This window comes from Natator depressus, chromosome 2, assembly GCF_965152275.1.
Source record: "Natator depressus isolate rNatDep1 chromosome 2, rNatDep2.hap1, whole genome shotgun sequence".
Classification (NCBI taxonomy): domain Eukaryota; kingdom Metazoa; phylum Chordata; order Testudines; family Cheloniidae; genus Natator; species Natator depressus.
Window position 1 is genome coordinate 107,181,919 of NC_134235.1, and position 22,011 is coordinate 107,203,929.

A 22,011-nucleotide genomic window follows, 5' to 3' on the forward strand; every position below is an offset into this window, starting at 1 on the left:
GCGGTCGGGACGGGGAGGCGGCAGCAGCGGCGGCGGCGTAGGGGAGCGGAGCGGCGGGAGCTGTTATGCAAACGAGGCTAGAGGCGGACAGACGCGGAGTCAGACAGGCAGAGGCCGCCCGGGGCTGCTCGGCCGCCGCTCCCGCTCCCCTTCTCCCCGCCCCCCCCCGCGCTGGGGATGGACCTTGGGGCTGCGCCTCGCCGCGGGCAGCGCGGGGCTGGCAGCGACCCGTCCCTGTGAGCGGCCCCCCGGCAGCAGCGGCGGCGGCGGCGGCAGCGCGGAGGGAGCTGGGCGCCGCCGGGGAAGATGTCGGAGATCAAGGTGAAGGTGGCCGTCAGGGTCCGGCCCATGAACCGCAGAGGTAAACCGAGCCGCCGGCTGCCCGCGGGGAGCGCCCGCCGGCCCCCCCGGCTGGGCACCCCCACCGCTGCTTCTCCCCACCGCGCCTGAGCGGGGGCACCCCCGCCCCAGCGCCCGAAGCCGGGTGGGGGTGGGGGTCGGGGGGGGTCGCCAGGGCTCACGGACCGCACAACAATCAATGAGCAAAAGGTCACCCTTCAGGGGTGCGGCTGAAGCGTCCCTTGTCACAGCCGGTGCTTCCGCGGGGGACGGACCCTGCTTTTTCAGACCACTTTGAGCACTCTCCTACCCCGCCCCCGGGTGCACACACCTTCCCTCAGCTGGTGGAGGTCGAGGGTGAGCCTGCGACTCCCCCATCTTCTCCTCAGGGCTGCCTGGAGAACCTCCTCCTAAGGAGGGCAGTTCTCCAAACAGCCCTGGGGATTAGCTAGGGGAGCTTCAGGCTCTGGGGAGAAATACCAAACTCTTCTCCCTCCACACACGTACCCCAGTAGTAGTGTGGGGGTAAGGGTTTTCGGCAAGTAGCTCTGGGGAGACGTTGGGGGGAGCCCAGTTTGGCGGGATGGAGAGGGGTGCACGTGGGTCCCTTCTGTGCGCGAGGGGCTATTCTGGTAGGTAAAGCCCTCTGGCATGTTCTCTTCTAGAGTTGGAGTTGAACACCAAATGTATTGTGGAGATGCAAGGGAATCAGACTGTGCTGCACCCTCCCCCTTCAAACATCAAACAGGGAGATAACAGGTACAAATAAAATATCCCTATCCTGAAATCCCTGCCCCACCCTGTCTACTTTGGATTAAGCATGGGCTCAAACAATGAATTGTTTGTGTGCTTTTTTTAAGAGAGAAGCAGCGTCTTAATGTTGCCTCCACTACTTTTGGAAGCTCTTTAGAAAAAAGTCCAGTAGCCTGATTCTCCTTTCACTTGCAGCTGTGTAAGATGCCAATAACATCAATGAAGTTGCATCAGTGGGAGATAAGAATCAGGCCCCAAGTTTCTCTGTCCGCACCCTGTTAGGGGAATTAAGGGCAATAGCATTACTTTTTTAGAGGCAAAAGATCATTAGTAGTTTCATATATGTTTAAAGATTTATGCTTTCATCAACTGTTAGATGAGATTGATTAGTGGTGGGATGCAAGAAACTGAAAAGTCCATAATATTTTTGGCAGTTTCATTAAGGAGATTCTGTTAACGAGTTGTTGTAACCTTCAGGTTTGATTTGTGGGAACAAAAGTTGTGTCCTGGATCTTAGATGCTGGGGGAGGGTTTTTTTAAGGGCTGTATTTACCAGATTGCAACATATTTGCATTTGAAAAGTTGTGACTGCTGGATCCCTTATTAATTCTGTGGTGTTCTGTGAAGCAGTATAAGAGAGTGCACTAAAATAATTTGGAAATCTGGCACTTACTTGTGAAGTCCCTGTAAAGAATACTTTTGGAAATCATCCAAAATACCAATGCACCAGATTGTAAAAATAGAGCAGAGCAGGAAAAGATTCCCTCCCTCCCCCATTTAGGGTGGGGGCATGAGGGGAAGAGCATTGTGTACTGATCTGTTCAGTTACCTATTAAATGATCTCTGTACTTGGTGCTCTGAATATATTTTTTGCTTAAGAGCAGAACGTTAAGCAAATAATCAGTTATGGCCATTTTCCCATAAGACTGCTTGCACATCTCATAGGCATGGCTTTGTGAAGAATCAGAACTCACTGTATATGTCCATCTGAATTATTTGAGTTGGTGCTTTTTTGGTAGACATTTTATACTTTTATGAAGCTTTACATCTTAAAAATTCTGATGCTTCGTATGAGAGTCCACTTACACTAATTCAACTGCAGATTTGGGATGTAATAAATTTTGTGTTCAAGTTTAGCTTTATTCCATTAATCCTTTTGATAACAGCGTAAGGAAGGGCCCATCTTGTGGTTTATGCACTGTTTTGGAACTAGGAAGATCTGGGTTCATTTCCTGGTTCTTTGCCAGACTTTCTGTTTGACCTTGGCAGAGTCATGTAATCTCTCTGTGCCCTGGTTCCCATCTGTAAAATGGGAATAATAAATGTTGTCTTGGTCTCTTATTTACGTATTTACTGTTTCTTGCTATGTGTGTGTATAGTGCCTAGCACAGTGAAACCCTGATCTTGATTGGAGACAATGTTCTAAAATGTGTAGGCTTGAAGGAACTTTGGTACTGTAAATTTATTCTCCATACGTATTTCATGATTTTGTACAAAACTAAAGGAAGAAATAAACTGAATATAGTTCTGAAAAAAAGGAAACAAATGTACAAATATACCAGAGTATAATCAAGGTTTTAGAAATAAATGTTCAAATAAATAAAAAGTCTACAGTAAAAAAAAAAAAAAACCCTGAAAAAACAACTGTTTCTAAATTACTGGTAATCAACTTAAGGTAGGAATGTTACCCTCTTTGTGAAAATTGTTGCAGATATTTGGGAAGAAGTTACAATGCTACTGTAATATAAGACCACGTGGTTTGTCTGTATGGGTTTTTTTCTTGCTTTATCGTCTGTTATGTATAGAAATATCTATCCCTTTTTGACCTTGCTTGAATTAGGACCCAATTCTGTCTTGATAACCACATGTGCAGACCCTTGCAGCAGCATGGAATCCCACTGGCATAAATAGGGTTCTTCAGCAAACACGGATCTGCCCACCTGTAGCTCAGTGCAGCTTTGGGGTCTTAGTTTATTGTTAATATTTAATTTAGTAGTTTTCTTTGCAAAACTGTATCTGACTTAGTGCATTGGAAATATCCCTGAAGTGTGTAATGTGCAATGGACTGTGATCAGTTAATATTGATCATTTTTGTTTTGGTCTAAATAAAATTGTAATTCGTTGTCTTCCAAATCTGGAATTTATGTATAGCTTTTTCCTGAAGCTTGTTGGATCCTCCTGATGTTTAGCAGAACCACTTAAAATCCGTTAATTTAATATTAAATTATTGGATCATATGGTTTTTTCCCCTCATCTGAATAGTCACAATACTGTTGGTACTGGAGGAATTCTTTATATTTTTGTGCATTTCCAAAGACATTGTCTATATGAATTTAATCTGAATCATTGCAACAGTGCTGCTTGTATTTGGATTAATTTCGTAGCAGAGATAAAAGCACCAAATGGGATTGGGTTTTCTTTGTGTAGCTTGGTTTCATATTTCTGTTACACTATTGCTATAAAGAAAGATCTATTTCCGAATTAGAATTTCACTCGTTGGATTGCTGGTTGATCGTATTACCATTACTTTTGTTTGTAGTTGCATATTAAAGATGAAAAGCTAAATGTCTTACCAAAGTTAACTTTTATGTGGAACGCCTGGGGCACTGGGTGGGGCCTAATTTTGTCGTCTTTGCTGGATAGTTTGTCGTGGTGTATGTATTCCCTTTGAGTTCAGTAGGACTACTTTTTACTCATTGTGAGTAAGCACAGCTCAACTGGGCCTGAAGTGTGTGTAGTCATTTTCTTTTAATCAGAGTTGTCCATACTTGTGAGAGAAGAGGAGGGGAGAGGCAGTTGAGATAATGTAGGAAATAGTGTTTTAAAAATTTATATTGTGCTGTCATTTTAAGCTGGCAAATGTAATATTGAAAAAATGCTTTATAGTTAAATGAAAGTAAAAGTTTATACTGTGATTCATAATAAGAGCAAGTGGCTTCTACTAAAGGAAGCAGGCAGGCTTGGCTTCCATAATTGCTTTTTCTTAATGGAATTAAGGCCAAGAAATCAGTGATGGCAAAATAGGTTTCAGGACCTCCTAGAGCTGCAGTTTAAAATGCACAGAACAGATTGTGTAAAACAAAATGATCAGACAGAGCTTTCACCCACATTTATAATTAAACATGCTGGTACTCATTTCCAGAAGATTAGCTTTTGGGAAACAGTTCTCAGGTGATGAACAGTGGAGCTGTACAAACTTGTCTGTTTCATAAGGGTGGTTGGTTTTATTTTGGAATTATATCTAACGAATATGTCGTCAGAGTTTTTTTAATTTTGTAAACTTTAGGTTTAATCTTCACAAGGGTAGGATTTTTGTGGTTTACACAGGTGAGTAAATATTTTCCCCATTTTACAGGTGAGGATAACAAGGCAGTAGTTATGACTTGCCTAAGATCACAGTGAGACAGCAGCAGAGTAGTGGGGTAGATCCAACATTTCCTGACTCCAGGTCCCTTGCTCTAACCACCACGTCACATTGCCTTTTAAAAAATTTAATCACAAAAGACACCTCAGTCTAAATTACTTCATTTAGGGAACTGTCCAAAGCAGGCTGGCCTATCTGCCCCCCGTAAACATATGATTTTCTAATTTTGTATTCAGCAAGGACATCAAAACCTAGAAGAAGTTAACCAACTGCATTTTAGTCTCATTGAGCTAGGGAGAACTTATTTGGTTCAGTTTTTGACTCGCATCAGGAAGTGAATGTAAAAAGGAACCATTTAACAGGCATCAGTTGCACTCCCTTCAATGTTGGGAAGAACATTGGAATTGGGATCTTTTAGCAGTAAGATCAGGCCTAAGTGTAATTAGTAATAGCTGTAATTGTTTCTCTTTAACTGATAGCCATACTTTTTTGTGGATGGAGAACAAATCAGGAATACCTTTTGTCTTTCCTCTATGCACAGGCGATTACTTGTCCATCTTCAGTTGGAGGAAGGAAATCAGATTCCCTACTAAACTCTTCTCTCTGTATTACTAAAGATATGAAACTCTGTATCTCAACTAATATTTTGTTAGAAATGGATATTGCCTTTCAGAATTTATAAGCATATTCTGTTACTTCCTAACTAGTTCCATCCTGTTGCCTGAAATAAATGCTGCGATAGCCAGTCGAAGTACCGAGTGATCAGAGACAATTAGGAAATGGAATAAAAGTTTCTGAAAGCGTTGAAAACATTTGTTTCTGGGTATTTTTGATGAAATGTTTGTCTTGCCTCTGAAATTTTCCAACTCATTTTGGGAGTATTATAAGCTACTGCTTTGCATTTAGAACTGCTATCCCATTGTAAAGTAATGTAAAATGGACTTTCCTGGAGTTTCCTTTGCATTTGTGCTAGGGTTCTGCTTGCTAATTGGAATAGACTCATCCCTCCCTCCCCATCACTGCCAATTTCTTTTCTAAAGAACATGAATTTTGAAAAGCAAATCCTGTTTTGATTTCCCTAATGACTCTAGTACACACATTAATCCTCTGTCCTCTTTTTTTATTTACTAAATTATCTGCATCTTGACTAAAATAAGTGAGGAACAAGGGAACCTGCAGAACTGAAATATTCCTATATAAGTGCAGAATCTAGGACTGAAACCAGGGAGATTTGTTGGGAAATTTATTACATTAAAGCATATTCTTGTGCAAATTTATCTTTATTCAAATACTTTCTTTCCAACTTAAGTAAAAGGTTATTAGCATGTGAAACTGAACTTAAATATACTATTTAGATTATAATGTGTCCTGGAATTCTTTTTACAGACATCTTAACCTTTTCTGCATGCATTTTGTAAGGTTTCTTATGAATAAACCATCTGCTCTGCCTACTCCCTTGACCTCTTTATGTTACTTACCAGTTTTTATCAATGGTTAAATCCTGAAAGCATTACTTGAGCAAAACTTTTATTGTAATTGTAGATTGATAAGAGCTATAGAATAATATTGGGTGGTGTTTTGTAATGTTTCTTGGCTCCTCTTTAGGAGTTTTGTAGGCCTCTCTGCTTTTTTTAAATGGCTGCTTATTACCTTCGAGTCACTAATTTCCTAGCTAGTTAATATTTAAAAACCAATTATTTCATACATTTCTTTCCTAAACAATAACTCTTCTTTTCTTTCTGCTCCTTCCTGTTTCCAGAGGAGGGGGAAATCATGAATCTGTATAAACTTCAGTGGTTGTAGTTTGTTTTGATTTACCACTATTTGGAGCATCAGAGGAGACTGGGAGGAGAAGGTCACTGCTCTGGGGAGTTTGTGTGTGTTGTAACAGTCACTGCTTTAAACTGAAACTTGTCAGAAAGGAGTGTCAAGTGAAATGAGACAGCTGCTAACTCTCCACATGTCTGAAGGAATTATCAACCAGATAGAGGCTTGGATGCATGTGCTCTAAATAATCACCTGCCTGAGGTAGTGGATAGAATAACAGTGACCACTGCCTTTTGTCTATAGGAAATTGTAAAAGTAATCTGACTTTGACCTCTTGTAAATTAGTTTTCCTGTTATGCCTCAGTGTTCAGGTTGTGAACTACTAGCTTTGAATCCTCTTCCAAGAAGAGGTGCAGTCGCTTTATGGAATATATATATATGAGGTGGGAAATTGCATTTCAGAACTGTTTCAGCGGCATTTCACTTAGTTTCCTACCTGAATCATGACTAGGTCCTGTTCCAGAAGACTGCTGTTCTCAAATTACACATCATTGAAAATCCTAGAGTTCAGGTTATGGGTATGTGGCAGTGCTGTTTCTGAGGTGGCCTGAAGCAGGGTGAATGGGGAAAACTATTGTTCTTTTAATAAGTTTAAAATCCAGACAGCTAGAAGTACCTTGTGCTTGGGTCTATAAATGGCACTGCTGGAGGAAGCTCATGTTAGAGGCTCTTGGAATTGTAGGCAAACTTTTCTGAATAGAAGAAATAGTTTGGCTGCATATCAGAACAAGAACAGAAAAGAAGCATTTGAGGGAAGAAGGATAACCGGTCTTGGTGTTGTCTTGAATGGTTGTTCCCAGTTTTCCAACCTTCCTTTACATGACCATTGGTGGAAAATTTATAAAGTGAGAGGTCAAAAAAGATGAACGAGTCAAAAGTTTCTCTTGCAGATCTATCATAAAATGTTAGGAACACCCCAGACAATGAAATGTTGAAGTAGTTTGTTAAAGAGATTAGCAACCCTGTAGACATACTTAAATCCTGTGGTTGGTCTGAATGATTATTTTTACACCAGCTTATTATTTTAGCCATATAAATGTTTGTTTTGAGATTAGGATTACTGCTGAATTTTCCTGCTTTAAGAAATGAAATACATATTTTTAAAAGACCTGTAATTTAAAAACAGAGTAATTTTTTTCTTTCCTAGGTAAAAGTTGATAAGTGGAGGTAGCCTCATTGGTTGCCCTGTCAGTGAGCCTCGCATTTTATGCTTAAAGGTGAGCAAGTAGCTCAAGCTCTGTGCTTATTTGTCCCCTGCCTCTCTGAGCCTGTTAATGGAAGTAATTAGTGCCAGTAATACTGAATAACTAATCACTGCAGGAATGCTGTACAGGCACTATAACATAACTGAATATTTTTTCCGATCATGCGATTCCTTGTCCTTTGTATGTGGGTGTGTATTACAGGCTTCAGAATATGATGTCTCTCTAGCAAATACAGAACTACAGTATAGTGAAAGACACAATTGTACGCATTCATTAAGCATGTGAAAGATTAAAGCCAGGGCTGCCACCGTGCAACAATCTGTGCCCTGGTTGGTCAGCTGGGAGTGAACTTGGGACCTCCAGTGCCAAAGCACAGGCCTCTACCATGTTAACTAAAGGAGTAACTCCATTAGCTGATAGCAGCAGTAATATCTCTTACCCTCTACATAGAGGGAGTAATCAGTAGAAGTAAATAAGATTCACCTAGCCAGCATGTTAAACATCATACTGTCAGAGGAAGCTTGTCCTGAGAGCCTGAGGTCTACAGACCTTCAAATCCCCTTACAACTTTAGGGACCCCTCCATCGATTGTTGGTGGATATTGAATTGGGAACTCTTACTGCCAAAAGCACAGGCCTTTACCACTTAATGACTCGAGGAATTAATGAGTTAAGGAGAGAGATGGTGCTAACAAACAGCTTGACTATTGAGCATACAGTAACTGATCAGCACAAAGGAGTTATAGTAGCCCCTAACTTTGAGAGAAGCCTGTGTTGGAGAACTATTAGTGGGACTTCTTACACAAGCAGACATATTCTGTATTTCCAGTGCTGGAGAGGGTGCTCCTTTATTCCAGTTCCATTTGGAAGGCAAATGAACCCCCTTCCAATACTGTAGGCCTGGTTCAACTTCGCTAATTCACCTCTCAGCAATTTTGACTCTTGCTATTCTGGTAGGTTTTTTTTTTCCATTTAAAACTTGAATATTAAAAACGTCAATATATCTTGAGGGAACTTCCTGTTAATTTGATAACAAACATATCATGAGCTAATAAATTCCCATGTAATCAGCCTTAGACTTTTTTCAGCCCGTAATACTGAATGGGACACACCCTCAAATAATGATATATTGATGGCTTGTGAGGTATACTAGGAGTTAATCTGAAGCTACTGGCTTCACATAGTGAGTAACAACTTTTCATCAATATTAAGCTGATTTGGATTTGAACTAATGATCTAGAGATATGGCGTTTATACAGTACTAGTTGAGTTGTAATAGGACAAAGATTAATTCCTAACTTCTTTTGAGTGAAGGTAAATCAAACCTTGAAAGTTATTTAAATGGAGTTCTTTGCATTCAGCAATAGTACTGAGCACTTTCTATTAAAGACTTCTCAAAGCACTTTATAAACATTAATTAATTAAGCCAGTTGCTTTGGCTGGAATTTTATCTATGTGCACATGTATTCAGAAAAACATTTTTTGAAAATATATTGAACGTGCATAATTTCTTTTAATGTAGCACCTTTCAAAGTAAACATTTACAGCACATAAATGATAGTATATGAACAGTTGCTTTAAAAATGTGTTGCTGTAGGTTGAGTATTTTAATATAATGTATACAAAAACAACCTTCTCTCTGTGTGTGTGTGTGTATGCATGTGCGCACACAGATATAGGTTCTGTGTGTGTGTGTGTGTGTATGTGTATATATATATATGTGCGCGCGCACACATATAAAAATAAAAAACATGGGTGAACATAGTTTATTGGACAGGTAAGAAACTCATCTAGAAACTTTAGTTCAAGTAGAATGAAGTAATTACACACTATCGTTTTTTTGGGTGCTTAAGTTTTCTTTTGGTGTCACTAGCTTTTTTTTTTTTTTGTTCTGATACATAAACACAAACTTGGATTAAGTGATATTCAAAAGCATCCACTGAAATCAGACACTTTCCCCTCTCCAACTTCTTCAGAATTCTGAATAGATTCCTGACACATTTGAGATCTGTTTTATCTGCATGTAGATATGTAAACTAATCTATTTTGCTTAGTATTATGCTGATGAATTGCTGCTGCGTGTCACATCTTTGAATGAGTAGATAAAGCTTGTGGTTTCATGTATTATCTTTCTGTAGTAATTTAAGAGCAGTGTGTTTTGCTTTCCATTTTTCCTTCTATTTTTGGAGTCAAAGTGAAATCCTGCACAACATGGTTGATACCCACTTCCTAAAATGAAGCTTATCTTTCAAAATTACTGGGGGAGGAAATAGCTCACTAGTTCTTAACCTGTGAAGTAAACATTGTTAGACTTAATGTGCATTGACTTGTATCAGATAAATACTCAGTGATAATTTTTGAAATATTCTTTTTTAATTTAGATTTATTTTAGAGAGATTTAGTTGCCTGCGATTTAAAGTGCAACTTTTATGTGGAAATATACTTCATTTCTCTAAAACACAGTACTTTGATTGATTGATCTTTGTTTTCCCTATGTTTTGCACTCTTTGAGCCCAAATCTTTTGGATTCTGAGCTTTTCATGAACTGTGTTGGTATGCATTGCTATACTCCCTATTGTGCACATGACTGTAAATGAAAAATTATTTCCCCCAAGATTACATGGCAATATAGCTATGTACTAGTATCACTTCGCCTGAATACTAATCCTTTAAAATGATATCCAGTTGTTAATTGAAGACCTACATTTTTGTTTTTAAATAATAAAATACTCAATTAAAAGAGACAAATACCAGAAACATTTACTTTCCAAAACCTGACAAAATTCAATTAATGAATTCACTGAATAGCATATTTTTACAGCCAGAGGAACTAAGTCTGACCTTCTGCAAAACACAGACCATAGTTTTACCCACGAAATTAGCCAGCACTGTTTTACATTTCGTAAACTGTTCTACTGTGAGGATAAAATGTAACTTCATACCATCTCTTGGACCTTCCTTTGCTGGAAAGCCTTTTTTGTTTAAGATGATAAACCTGTATTTGAGAATAGAAGGTATGGTAGCTATACGTTGCGATGTTCCTTTATAAAGGGTGATTTCATGAGTGTTCTCTCTCCTTTTAAAAAGTTGTGTAATATGGCTTCATTGGCCTTTAAGCATTTCATTGTTGTGAGTAAAGATTTCAGCTTCCTCTTGATGGTTTAGCTTTTAGATAACTGCCTTAATTTATACATTAAGTGAGTTAGTGTAATTATGAAGATAGAAAAGTTCTTTTAGACTATAGAGTCTATCACCTTTCCTAAATTCTCTGCAAGTGCAGTTTCTTCATGGGAGTATAGGAGTGTATTAAACTTATACAACATTTGATCTTGGCCACCATGAGGAATGTAATTGTTAATTTTCAAAGTTTATGCCAAACAGTCTCTGCCAAAGCTGTCAGTTTTTTGCAAGTGCAAGTTAGGCTTTGTCTACACTGGCAAGTGAAAGGCAAAACTTCCGTCCTTCAGAGGTGTTTTAAAAAAAAAAAAAAAAAAAAACGCACAGGAAGACAAAAGTTTTGCCGACAACAAGCGCTGATGTGAACAGCTCTTTGTCGGCAGGAGCGCTCTCCTGCTGACAAAGAGCTACACTGCATACCTTCTGGCGGCACTGCTGTAGTGGCACAGCCATGTTGCTAAAAGCTGCATAGTGTAGACATAGCTTCAGTCTTACCAAAAGAACTTTAAACTGACCTGTTATGTCCCCTCAAGAAGATAGATGCCTTAAAGTTTTCATAGGGTTTTACAATTTTGAGAACTAAGTTTTTACACTTAAACTCTAACAGATCAGTATTTTCAACCCTGCCCTATTTCCTCTGAGTTAATTGAGGCCCCACAAGTGACTTTTGCTCAAAAATGGAATGTAAACGTAAGACCTCTCTGCAGAATAGAATTTGAAATGGGATGTTGTCCTAGAGCATAACTTATGTTGCCAGTTGCTTCTGATTTCCTCGCTTACCTTGCACAAATGCTCCCAAGTAAACTATATTCCTACCATCTATTTGGCTCATTCTGTTAAGAAAAATGACTTTGAATACAAATTTTAGGAATTTTTTGTTACCTCTTATTTTTAAATTCTTATCTATTTAGGCTTTAAATTTAAAGGAATGCTGTTGTACTTTCGTTCCAAATATTAATGTTTGTGCGAATATTTTTTAAAAACCTAATAACAAATGTATTTTTGAACTTGAATGGAAAATTGTTTTGGATTTAAATGTAACCTTACTGTTGTTGCTACCCAAACATTGCAACATTGGGTTAACTGGAAGAAACAGTGGAACTGCATATAAACGAGTTAATACACCTCCTCTATTTTTCATTGTCCAAACTGAGTGAAATGCAAAAAGTTAAAAGCACAATCAGTAAAAAGTAAATTGGACACAAGTCTGTCTATGAAGAACCCCTTACAGGACTGAGAGCACTATTTCTATTTTCTAAATTGTTAGTGCTAGCATTTTTCTTGAAATCACCATGATCAACACAGGTTGTTCTTGATTTAACAGTAATTTTAAGTGAATAATAACACTTAATGATACATTTGTTATATATATTTTATATCCCATTGCAAAGTTGTTGTTTTGGAATATTAATTTCCTATTAAGACAACTTACTTTTAGGGATCATGATATGTCTTTGCTTCTGAAAGTTTTAAAAAATTAAACTAAATGTAAACCAAGCATGTTCAAATAACTCATATAGAATCATAAAAGAAACTGACCAATGAAAATAGGTGCTGAGATGTAGTGATATCCTCTATTTAATGTGACCGACAGTATCTGACAGTAGGAGTTTTCTTTTCAGGGTGATTTAAAAATAAAAATGTGGCTCATAATTACATGGTGAGCTACCTAAATATAGCTTTATTTCTGTTGTTTGAAGAATATTTATAGGGCACTCTTGCAGTTTTTAAAAATCAGATCAGATCAATTAATGTGATTTATTTCTATGGTTGTGGCCTGGTTTCTTTTGTGGAAATGTTGCCTAAAGGATATATATATGATTGTATGGCCTGTATAACAGCCTCTCTAATTCTGCATCACCTGATGCTATTTTCTATGGCAAGTATGATGATTCTGTGCCAAATTATGTAGTTTGTGGCGTTTCATGATGTTGACTACATTCTGCATTACTTCTATACCCCAAACTCTTGTTTTCTTCGTATAGAGCCTTGTGTATGCGAGAAATACAGTATTAGTTCCACTGCATGGCTACACATAAGTGCGGCCTGAAAAATGCTAGAGATTTTGAAAATATGTTCTCTTTGTTTACTTGTGTGTCCCCCAAACCATAGCCATTTAACATCAAGTACATCACCTAATTGCTTTAACATCAACAGAATGTTTGCACTTTGTCTCACCCCCTTTATTTAATTTCCTTCTAAGGAGGTGGATGGCTCTGGCATCCAAAAATGTGCCTGCTTCTGTTTTAAGTAACAATGGATTTTAATTTCAGATTAATCTTGTTAACTGAAAAGTTTCTAAATTGCTTGTCTTCCATTGGAAGTTGGGAGGATACACATTTATTTTAAAGACTGAAACACACTGTTTAACTTTTGCCCTTCTCCTGGTCTTGTCCTTTTTTAGCCCCCCTTTTTCACATAGCTTTCTTCCTTCTGACCCTTTGCCACACTCTTCCTTGTGCTTTTGAAGATGCTATTTAACACCTATTATGAGATCTCCAAAAATGTCAGTTTGGGAACGTTAAGGGAAGAGATTAAGTACTGCTGGCAATTCTTAGTGCTCTTCCTTTGTGGATTGTAAATTGATAACCTGGAAGCTTTTGATTTAAAGTAGTCTCTAGTGCAGTCAGTGTAACAGGCTTCTGCCAGTGTAGAAAGAGTATTTTCTTTCTTTGGACTAATTCATTCCACATTGAGAAATCTCTTGGGACCTGAAAAAGCAGGAAAGCTAGCTTGTGTGTTTTGTGTGTGTGTTTGTTTTTTTACAGATTATGAACAAACAGGAAAATGAAGGTGAAGACGACTGAGCTAGCTGCAGAAGCCAATATTTTAAGTTTATCTGGTTGACCTGGCTGACATAATCGATTTAATTTTTTTAATATTTCATTTAACTATTTTAGTTAAAAACAATTTTAACAAAAAACCTGATTTTAAAAAAGTTGAATGTTTCACTAAATTCAAAAATTCATATGCTTGTTTTGTTAAAATATTATGTTTGCTGTTGAAGAAAAAAATCCAGAATACATAACGTTGTTGTTTTAGTTAAATAAAACAAATTAAATGTCTATCTGGTGATGTTCTCCTCCTAATACAGCATGGCAAGAAAATCCTCCGAATATTAAAGATAGTTCACCTCTCAGTGGCTTCATAAATATCTGCTTCAATTACCTTTGGTAAATGAAATAACCAAACAATCATTCATTTTCTGATATAGCTGTAAAACTAATCTGAAAAGTTTTTTTCAAAATAAATCACTTTAAACATGTATAGTGTACAGTACCTTTTAAAAATGAAATCTGCTTGAGTTGTGAAGAATATGTATTAAGGTTATAACAACCTACAATAATGCACTTTTATGTAGAAATCCATGATTAAATCGAGTCTTCCTGACTAGTGATTTAAATCATGATTTAAATCAATTTGATTGAAATCAAATCCACCCTGAATAATACAGTGTCAGCTTAAAAGCAGTATTTGTCTGAAAATTTTGTACATATTCTTGTTAGCAGTAATACGTCAGATTACAGAAAGAGATCTGAGAGGAAGATCTCATTTCTGATGGTCCTACTTGGTACGTGAAATAATACTTTGTGTAAAGTTAGTTTCTCAATTAGGCCGCAATCCACTAAATGAATCATACTAATGAAAGATGTCTGTACAGATTCTCTTTCAGGATTGGACCACTAGTAATTTTCCCTTCTGTGTAGGCCACACACATAGCAGTAGTAGTGAGAGAAACATCTAGGGCATGTCTATACAGTTCATGGTAGCGAGCCTCTCAGCTCAGTTCATAGACTTGGGTTTGTGGTGTTCACACTAGCACTCTAAAAACTGCTGTGTAGACAGCACTTTGAAGTGGCAGCTTGGACTCAGAAGCCTAGGGAGGAGGGTGGATTTCAGAGCCCTGAGCTCCAGCCTGAACCACAACTTCAGGGTACTTTCTGTAAAGCTATTTCTAGAGCACTAGTGTAAGCCCCACTAGCCCAAGTCTATCAACTTGGGATGGGAGGCATGATCTGCAGGCAGTGTAGACATACTCCTAAAGACAAAAGTGACTGAAAAATGGAAATAACTGATAGGGGGACTCAGGATCAGGTTTAGAATTTAATTAAAAGCTGACTCGATTTCAGTTTGACAGTGTCCTTTTAAGAATCTCAAAATGAGCTTATTTTAAATAAAATGTTTAGTTTAGAGATTATGCTGAAACTTTCTTCTGACAGACCAATATTAAAGCAGGTTAGAAACTGTATGATCTCTTTCACTGGGCTCTTGCACTACAGTTGTGAAAAAATTACATCTCTTTTTTTATAAGAGGTACAGAACTTCAGGGAGGTAATTCCTGTCTGAACTAGAGCGTATCGCTTAGAAAAAGGTCTGTCTTGATTTAAAAATTGCCAGTGATGAAGAATCGACCTCAACCATTTGTAAATTGCTCTAGTGATTAATTACCTTCCCTGTTAAAAATCTGTAGGCTGAATTTTGTCCAGCTTCAACTTCCAGCCATTGGATCTTGTTGTTCCTTTGCTAGACTGAAAAGCCCATTGGCAGTACTGCAATCTCAGAGATAAAACACTGTAAATAACCCCGCCGCAAAGAGATTAAAAGAACTCATGATTTTTTGGGGTGATACCATGATTTTTTTCAAACAATCAAATCACATTTGTCAGTATGTCTTTTGGCTTTTTAACTCCCCTCAATACCTCTGCCAATGTGAGAGATAATTTCAGGTTAAAAAAATAAGCCTTTAATGTACACCCAAATGTAAGCCCCTCCCTGGTTGCTCAGATGGAGACTTCACTTACTCTCTCCTTGGCCTTAAGATAGGGCAACTGCCACTATTTCCTATTACTGTCTTGACTCAGGAGCAACACTTCTCTGCTTCCTGCTGCCTGGGGGTCTGAAAAGGAAGTCTGTGGTCATTGTATTTTGGCAAGCATGGAAACCAAGTGTAAAATGTTCACATCCTGTTATGAAACTTCTGGATTTCTCTTTGGAAGATTTTGAGAGTTCCATGCCTTTTTTGTGTTGTCTATAATTTGTTACTCAAGTAACTAGCAAAAAGAAAAGGAGGACTTGTGGCACCTTAGAGACTAACACATTTATTTGAGCATAAGATTTTGTGAGCTACACCTCACTTCAGCTGAAGCTCACGAAAGCTTATGCTCAAATAAATGTGTTAGTCTCTAAGGTGCCACAAGTCCTCCTTTTTCTTTTTGCGGATACAGACTAACACGGCTGCTACTCTGAAACCTGTCAAGTAACTAGATTAGTTATTTGGGGCAGCTTTTTGGTCTGTTTTCCCAATCAAACTATTCTCTATTTTAGGATACTGTAGGTGACCTGACTCTTCTTTGTGTGGGTAGCATTGGATTCAGTGAATATAGTAATTCGGTCAGGATAGTTAGATTAATTTCTGATGATGCTTTAGCACTTTTTACATCCCAGATGGTTGTTTTTTCCACCTTTACTCTTAGATTTTTCTGTATCTACTCTACTCTGCTAGCTAGAGGAAGCTCCCTAATCGACTTATGAATAAGAAGCAGATTTGCCAGTTGAATCACTTCTCTGAAGAGGATCATGTTTAACACTTCCGTGGCTCAATTTCTCTTGTTAATTCTGTTCATAACTTAAAATTTCACAAACTAACTCATGTTTGAATAACTCTGTTAGAATACTTCCCCAGATGGTTCCTGGAATTTAAAGGTCAGTGCATGTATACTTTGCATACTTGAATATTTGCCAGAAGTTGAGCTCTAACTGGCAGGAAAAACTTCAATTCTGACACCAATTATTTTCCTCCAAAGAATTACTCTTACTTTATTCCCAAGTCAGGAAGCAGTTTTTGTTTGACTCAGAAAATGGTGATTCCAGATTTTTGATCCAAACCTGAAGGAGATTTTAAAAAGCATAGGCTTTTGTCCAGACACCAGACTGTCTTGATGTAATTAAGGAATTGGTTCTGAATCTAGCTTCGAGAAGCTATATCTTACATTTCAACTCCTCTGAAAGTCATATAACTTTCACATTTTAATATTAAATGAGTTTAGTACAATTGTTGCAGTAATTACCAAAAGAATTAAAATTAAAAAAACTGAAAGGACTTTGTAAACTATCTTCAAGGCCTCAAGTTCTATCAATATTTTGATCAGGGTGAGGATATAATATATAATTTGAATTCTTAACACTTTATGTACACACATCCTCCATAATTAAACAAAAACAAACAAAAACTACTCTATTCATAACCTACATGTAATTAGAAAAGGAGGACTTGTGGCACCTTAGAGACTAACAAATTTATTTGAGCACAAGCTTTCGTGAGCTACAGCTCACTTCATCGGATGCATTCAGTGGAAAATACAGTGGGGAGATTTATATACACAGAGAACATGAAACTATGGGTGTTACCATACATAATGTAACGAGAGTGATCAGGTAAGGTGAGTATTACCAGCCAGAGAGTGGGTGGGGGGGAAAACCTTTTGTAGTGATGATCAAGGTGGGCCATTTCCAGCAGTTGACAAGAACGTCTGAGGAACAGCGGCGGTGGGGGGAATAAACATGGGGAAATAGTTTTACTTTGTGTAATGACCCATCCACTCCCAGTCTTTATTCAAGCCTAAATTAATTGTATCCAGTTTGCAAATTAATTCCAATTCAGCAGTCTCTCGTTGGAGTCTGTTTTTCAAGTTTTTTTGTTGAAGAATTGCCACTTTGAGGTCTGTAATCGAGTGACCAAAGAGATTGAAGTGTTCTCCGACTGGTTTTTGAATGTTATAGTTCTTGACGTCTGATTTGTGTCCATTTATTCTTTTACGTAGAGACTGTCCAGTTTGGCCAATGTACATGGCAGAGAGGCATTGTTGGCACATGATGGCATATATCACATTGGTAGACGTGCAGGTGAATGAGCCTCTGATAGTGTTGCTGATGTGATTAGGCCCTATGATGGTGTCTCCTGAATAGCTGTATAGCTGAATGCTTGATAGAGATCTTGTAGGTATTTGTCTCTGTCTGAAGGGTTGGAGCAAATGCGGTTGTATCATAGAGCTTGGCTGTAGACAATGGATCATGTGGTGTGGTCTGGATGAAAGCTGGAGGCATGTAGGTAGGCATAGCGGTCAGTAGGTTTCCAGTATAGGGTGGTGTTTATCACTTATTAGCACCGTAGTGTCCAGGAAGTGGATCTCTTGTGTGGACTGGTCCAGGCTGAGATTGATGGTGGGATGGAAATTGTTGAAATCATGGTGGAATTCTTCAAGAGCTTCTTTTCCATGGGTCCAGATGATGTCATCAATGTAGCGCAAGTAGAGTAGGGGCATTAGGGGATGAGAGCTGAGGAAGCGTTGTTCTAAGTCAGCCATAAAAATGTTGGCATACTGTGGGGCCATGCGGGTACCCATGGCAGTGCTGCTGATTTGAAGGCATACATTGTCCCGAAATGTGAAATAGTTATGGGTGAGGACAAAGTCACAAAGTTCAGCCACCAGGTTTGCCGTGACATTGTCGGGGATACTGTTTCTGACGGCTTGTAGCCAATCTTTGTGTGGAACGTTGGTGTAGAGGGCTTCTACATCCATAGTGGCCAGGATGGTGTTTTCAGGAAGATCACCGATGGATTGTCGTTTCCTCAGGAAGTCGGTGGTGTCTCGAAGATAGCTGGGAGTGCTGGTAGCATAGGGCCTGAGGAGGGAGTTTACATAGCCAGACAATCCAGCTGTCAGGGTGCCAATGCCTGAGATGATGGGGCGTCCAGGGTTTCCAGGTTTATGGATCTTGGGTAACAGAATACCCCTGGTCGGGGTTCCAGGGGTGTGTGTCTGTGGATTTGTTCTTGTGCTTTTTCAGGGAGTTTTTTGAGCAAATGGTGTAGTTTCTTTTGGTAACCCTCAGTGGGATCAGAGGGTAATGGCATGTAGAAAGTGGTGTTGGAGAGCTGCCGAGCAGCCTCTTGTTCATATTCCAACTTATTCATGATGACGACAGCACCTCCTTTGTCAGCCTTTTTGATTACGATGTCAGAGTTGTTTCTGAGGCTATGGATGGTGTTGTGTTCTGAAACTATTTCCCCATGTTTATTCACCCCCCACACCCCCTCCACCGTTCCTCAGATGTTCTTGTCAACTGCTGGAAATGGCCCACCTTGATTATCACTAAAAAAGGTTCTTCTCCCCCCCCGCCCCCGTGCTCTCTTGCTGGTAATAGCTCTCCTTACCTGATCACTCTCGTTAGTGTGTATGGTAACACCCATTGTTTCATGTTCTCTGTGTATATAAATCTCCCCACTGTATTTTCCACTGAATGCATCCGATGAAGTGAGCTGTAGCTCATGAAAGCTTGTCTCTAAGGTGCCACAAGTACTCCTTTTCTTTTTGCGGATACAGACTAACACGGCTGCTACTCTGATACATGTAATTAGTGGTTTGGACTCGTGTACTCTCTTAAGCAGCAGAGTCAATGCAGTTCACCTGCATTATGTAAGGTTGAGCAGGGCTATGGTCTTTTCTGATGGGGAAAAGGCAGTGTATATTCAATCTTCAAAGAGCATAGCAGAAAGTGATGATTTAAAAGATGTTAAAACTATGCCAGGGTACTTGAAAATTGTTCCATTCAAGGGTTGTTCGTTGCTTCACAGAAATAATTTTATCTTGGGTAACAGAGACAATTGTATAAATGTATATAGGACAGCATGGGAGTCCTATTCTTATTGAAGATCTTTTTATGTACAGGGTAATGTCAAAGATTACCCTAGCCCAGACTTTTAAAGATTTTATTTTTTTATTTTTTTAGGTATTGCTGTGCTTGGCATTGCAACATCTAAATCTCATTTTCTAAAGGGATTTGGGCACTTGAGTCTAAATCCCACTGACTTTAGAAATATGTTTAAAACACTTCACTATGGATTTAATAAAGTGCTTTCCAAAAGCACCAGAGTCCTTTACATGACCCTTAATAGGTAGTAGGTACAAGACCTAGAAAAGTAGATTAGAATTTTGTTTTGAACTGATAAAATAAGTCATCAAAACAGGCCTTACAGGAGAAGTTTTACTAACATGGGACGATTGTAGGCAAAGCTGCAGTACTGAAGTTAATGGTATTAACTTCTTAATTATTAAGACAGCAAAAAAACCAGAGAAACAAACATATATTTCAGGGAAGCACATATATGGAAATGAAATCATGTAAATAAGGTGGAAATCAAGTGGTTGACCTTAAATAAGAGTCATGTTCATAAAATAGAAATCTAAAAATGGGGATAGCCAATGAAAGTACTTGAATAATGGAGTTTCTTGACTTGAACAAAACAACTGTACAACAAAATTTCTATGCGGTCTTGTCAGTGCTTTTATTTTTTCTTCTGATGCAAATGTGACAGTTGACACAACATTATAAATCACTGTTATGTTCCTCAGATGATGATTAATGGTTGTAGTGAACTCCATTAGTCTGTGGAAATTGTTACCTGTATTTTAGTTGTGGTAAATATTCACTACAGAAGAGGTTACTGTTGAATTAAGGTTGTAAATTCAAACACAAACACAAAACAAAAAATGCTTTTCCTTCATAAAACTTACCGCAACTCACTGTATTTGCACCAATCTTCCAAATATAGGTTGTGTTGTATTCTCTACAAAACTAACTTTGTAACCACTACCTACAACTGCCCTGCTTATTTGGGTTTAAGAGTTCCTTCGGAGGTGGGGGTCAAGAGTGGTTCGGAAATTGGGAAAGATTGAGCACTTGCTATGAGCACAAGGGGATTGACCTCTTTCTGGGGATGAGTGCTTCTTTGTGTAAAATAAGGGAGTTTGACAGGTGAGAGTGGATTAGGGCTTGTCACATGGACCAGGAGGGTTTGGCTAGAAAATGGGTTGGAGGCTTGTTACTTTGGGCAAATAGAGTGAAGAGAGTTTGACAGCTGGGATGAACTTGAGGAGATGGATTTGTCATGCGCTTTTGGAAAAATCCTCTGGAATTTAGTAGGGATGAAACCAATAGGGCTTACCTAGGGTTCAACAGAAATTACTATTCAACTTAGTAGAGTAATATTTTATAGGGCTTTTGAACCATCCTAAGATCCAATTCTCTGTTAAATTCTGTGGGTTGGTCTACAACACGAATGGAAAGGTTACCATATTTTCTTTAAATTCTATAGACATTTTCCATAAACTGTGAGGAATGGCTTATGAAATAGTTCTTTCTATGTGCACCATTTGGCGCACACAAAGCAAGATGCAAACAATCTATTTAATTATGAATGAACCCTTTTATGTAGTGTCTGGATAATGAACAATATGTAAAATGAAACCTTGTTGAGCAATGAAAACGTTGGGAAAGTCTCATTTCTCATGGAACTACATAGCACTTCCATAAACACCAAGTAAAGAGATGAGGCCAACAGCCTTGGTGGTCCCTGTGGGAAAGTGATTTCCAGATTTCTGGGGCCTTCTCTGAGTACCCTATTTCCAGCCTGCATGCTTTTGACTCTCAGGATAAACAACAAATGTCCCCAGCTTTTGTGGTGGAATCATGGTTTGTGAAACACTTTGAGACCCTTCCGGATGAAAGACTTCAATTTTTTTTCTAATAGTAAAAACAAATCACATGTTGACATAGCTTGTAAAGATTCAGTTATATTGGGTTAGTAAAGTTTGTAGACTATACAGAGGACTCCACTAGGCTGGTGTGTGTTTATAATTTGTTAAGACCTTTTGTTCTAAATCTCACATGTTCTTTATATACAGGCAGAGATGGTTAATCTATGTCTGGTTCATCTGTGTGAATATCCAAGAGATTTAAGTGGTAACTAATTGTATAGCATATTCTATGTATGGTATTATACACTCTGTTAATCGGAATAAAAATGGATTTTGAACATTGATCTGTTTGAGTTACTGTTTAAGAGACTGTGTCAGCCTGTGGTCAGCTGACCAAGAAACAATTTGTTTAATGTCTTTTTTTTCTTGTATTTGAGCAAATATGGACTTCCAAACAGTTCCTTCTAAAAAGTTTTTGCACGTACTTCTTAGCATATGTGCAACGTGCCTCAGGTGGCATGTGGCCAGCATTCGTCACCAAATTTGGTTGGCTGGTTGGATCATTAGCTTCCCTGGCCTGGGCTGGGTACTGACAAGGAATGGGTTGTGAATGCTAATCCATGCCCCCCTCTGCACATACTGTAATAGAAAATTGCATTAGTTCTGAGCAATGACACAGTATCAAGGTTTCTGTTACGTGTATGTGCATATTTGAAAGTCATTGTTCTGCTGTCAGTAAAAGAATGATGCAGTGATGCTCCTCAAAAAGAATTTGAAAAGCAACTAGCCAAAGACTCAGACTACCAGCA

At 38.6% G+C, this 22,011-nt stretch overlaps 1 protein-coding gene across 1 annotated transcript in view; it reads left to right on the forward strand.

Moving 5' to 3' along the window:
* Nucleotides 1-213: 213 nt before the first annotated feature.
* KIF13A (kinesin family member 13A) overlaps nt 214-22,011 on the forward strand; it is a 187,819-nt gene continuing 166,021 nt past the window's right edge. The window contains exons 1-2 of the mRNA XM_074944806.1: nt 214-361; nt 1,005-1,098. Of these exons, the coding sequence (XP_074800907.1) occupies nt 307-361; nt 1,005-1,098 (149 nt within the window). The 5' untranslated portion in view covers nt 214-306. The remainder of the gene's footprint in view (nt 362-1,004; nt 1,099-22,011) is intronic.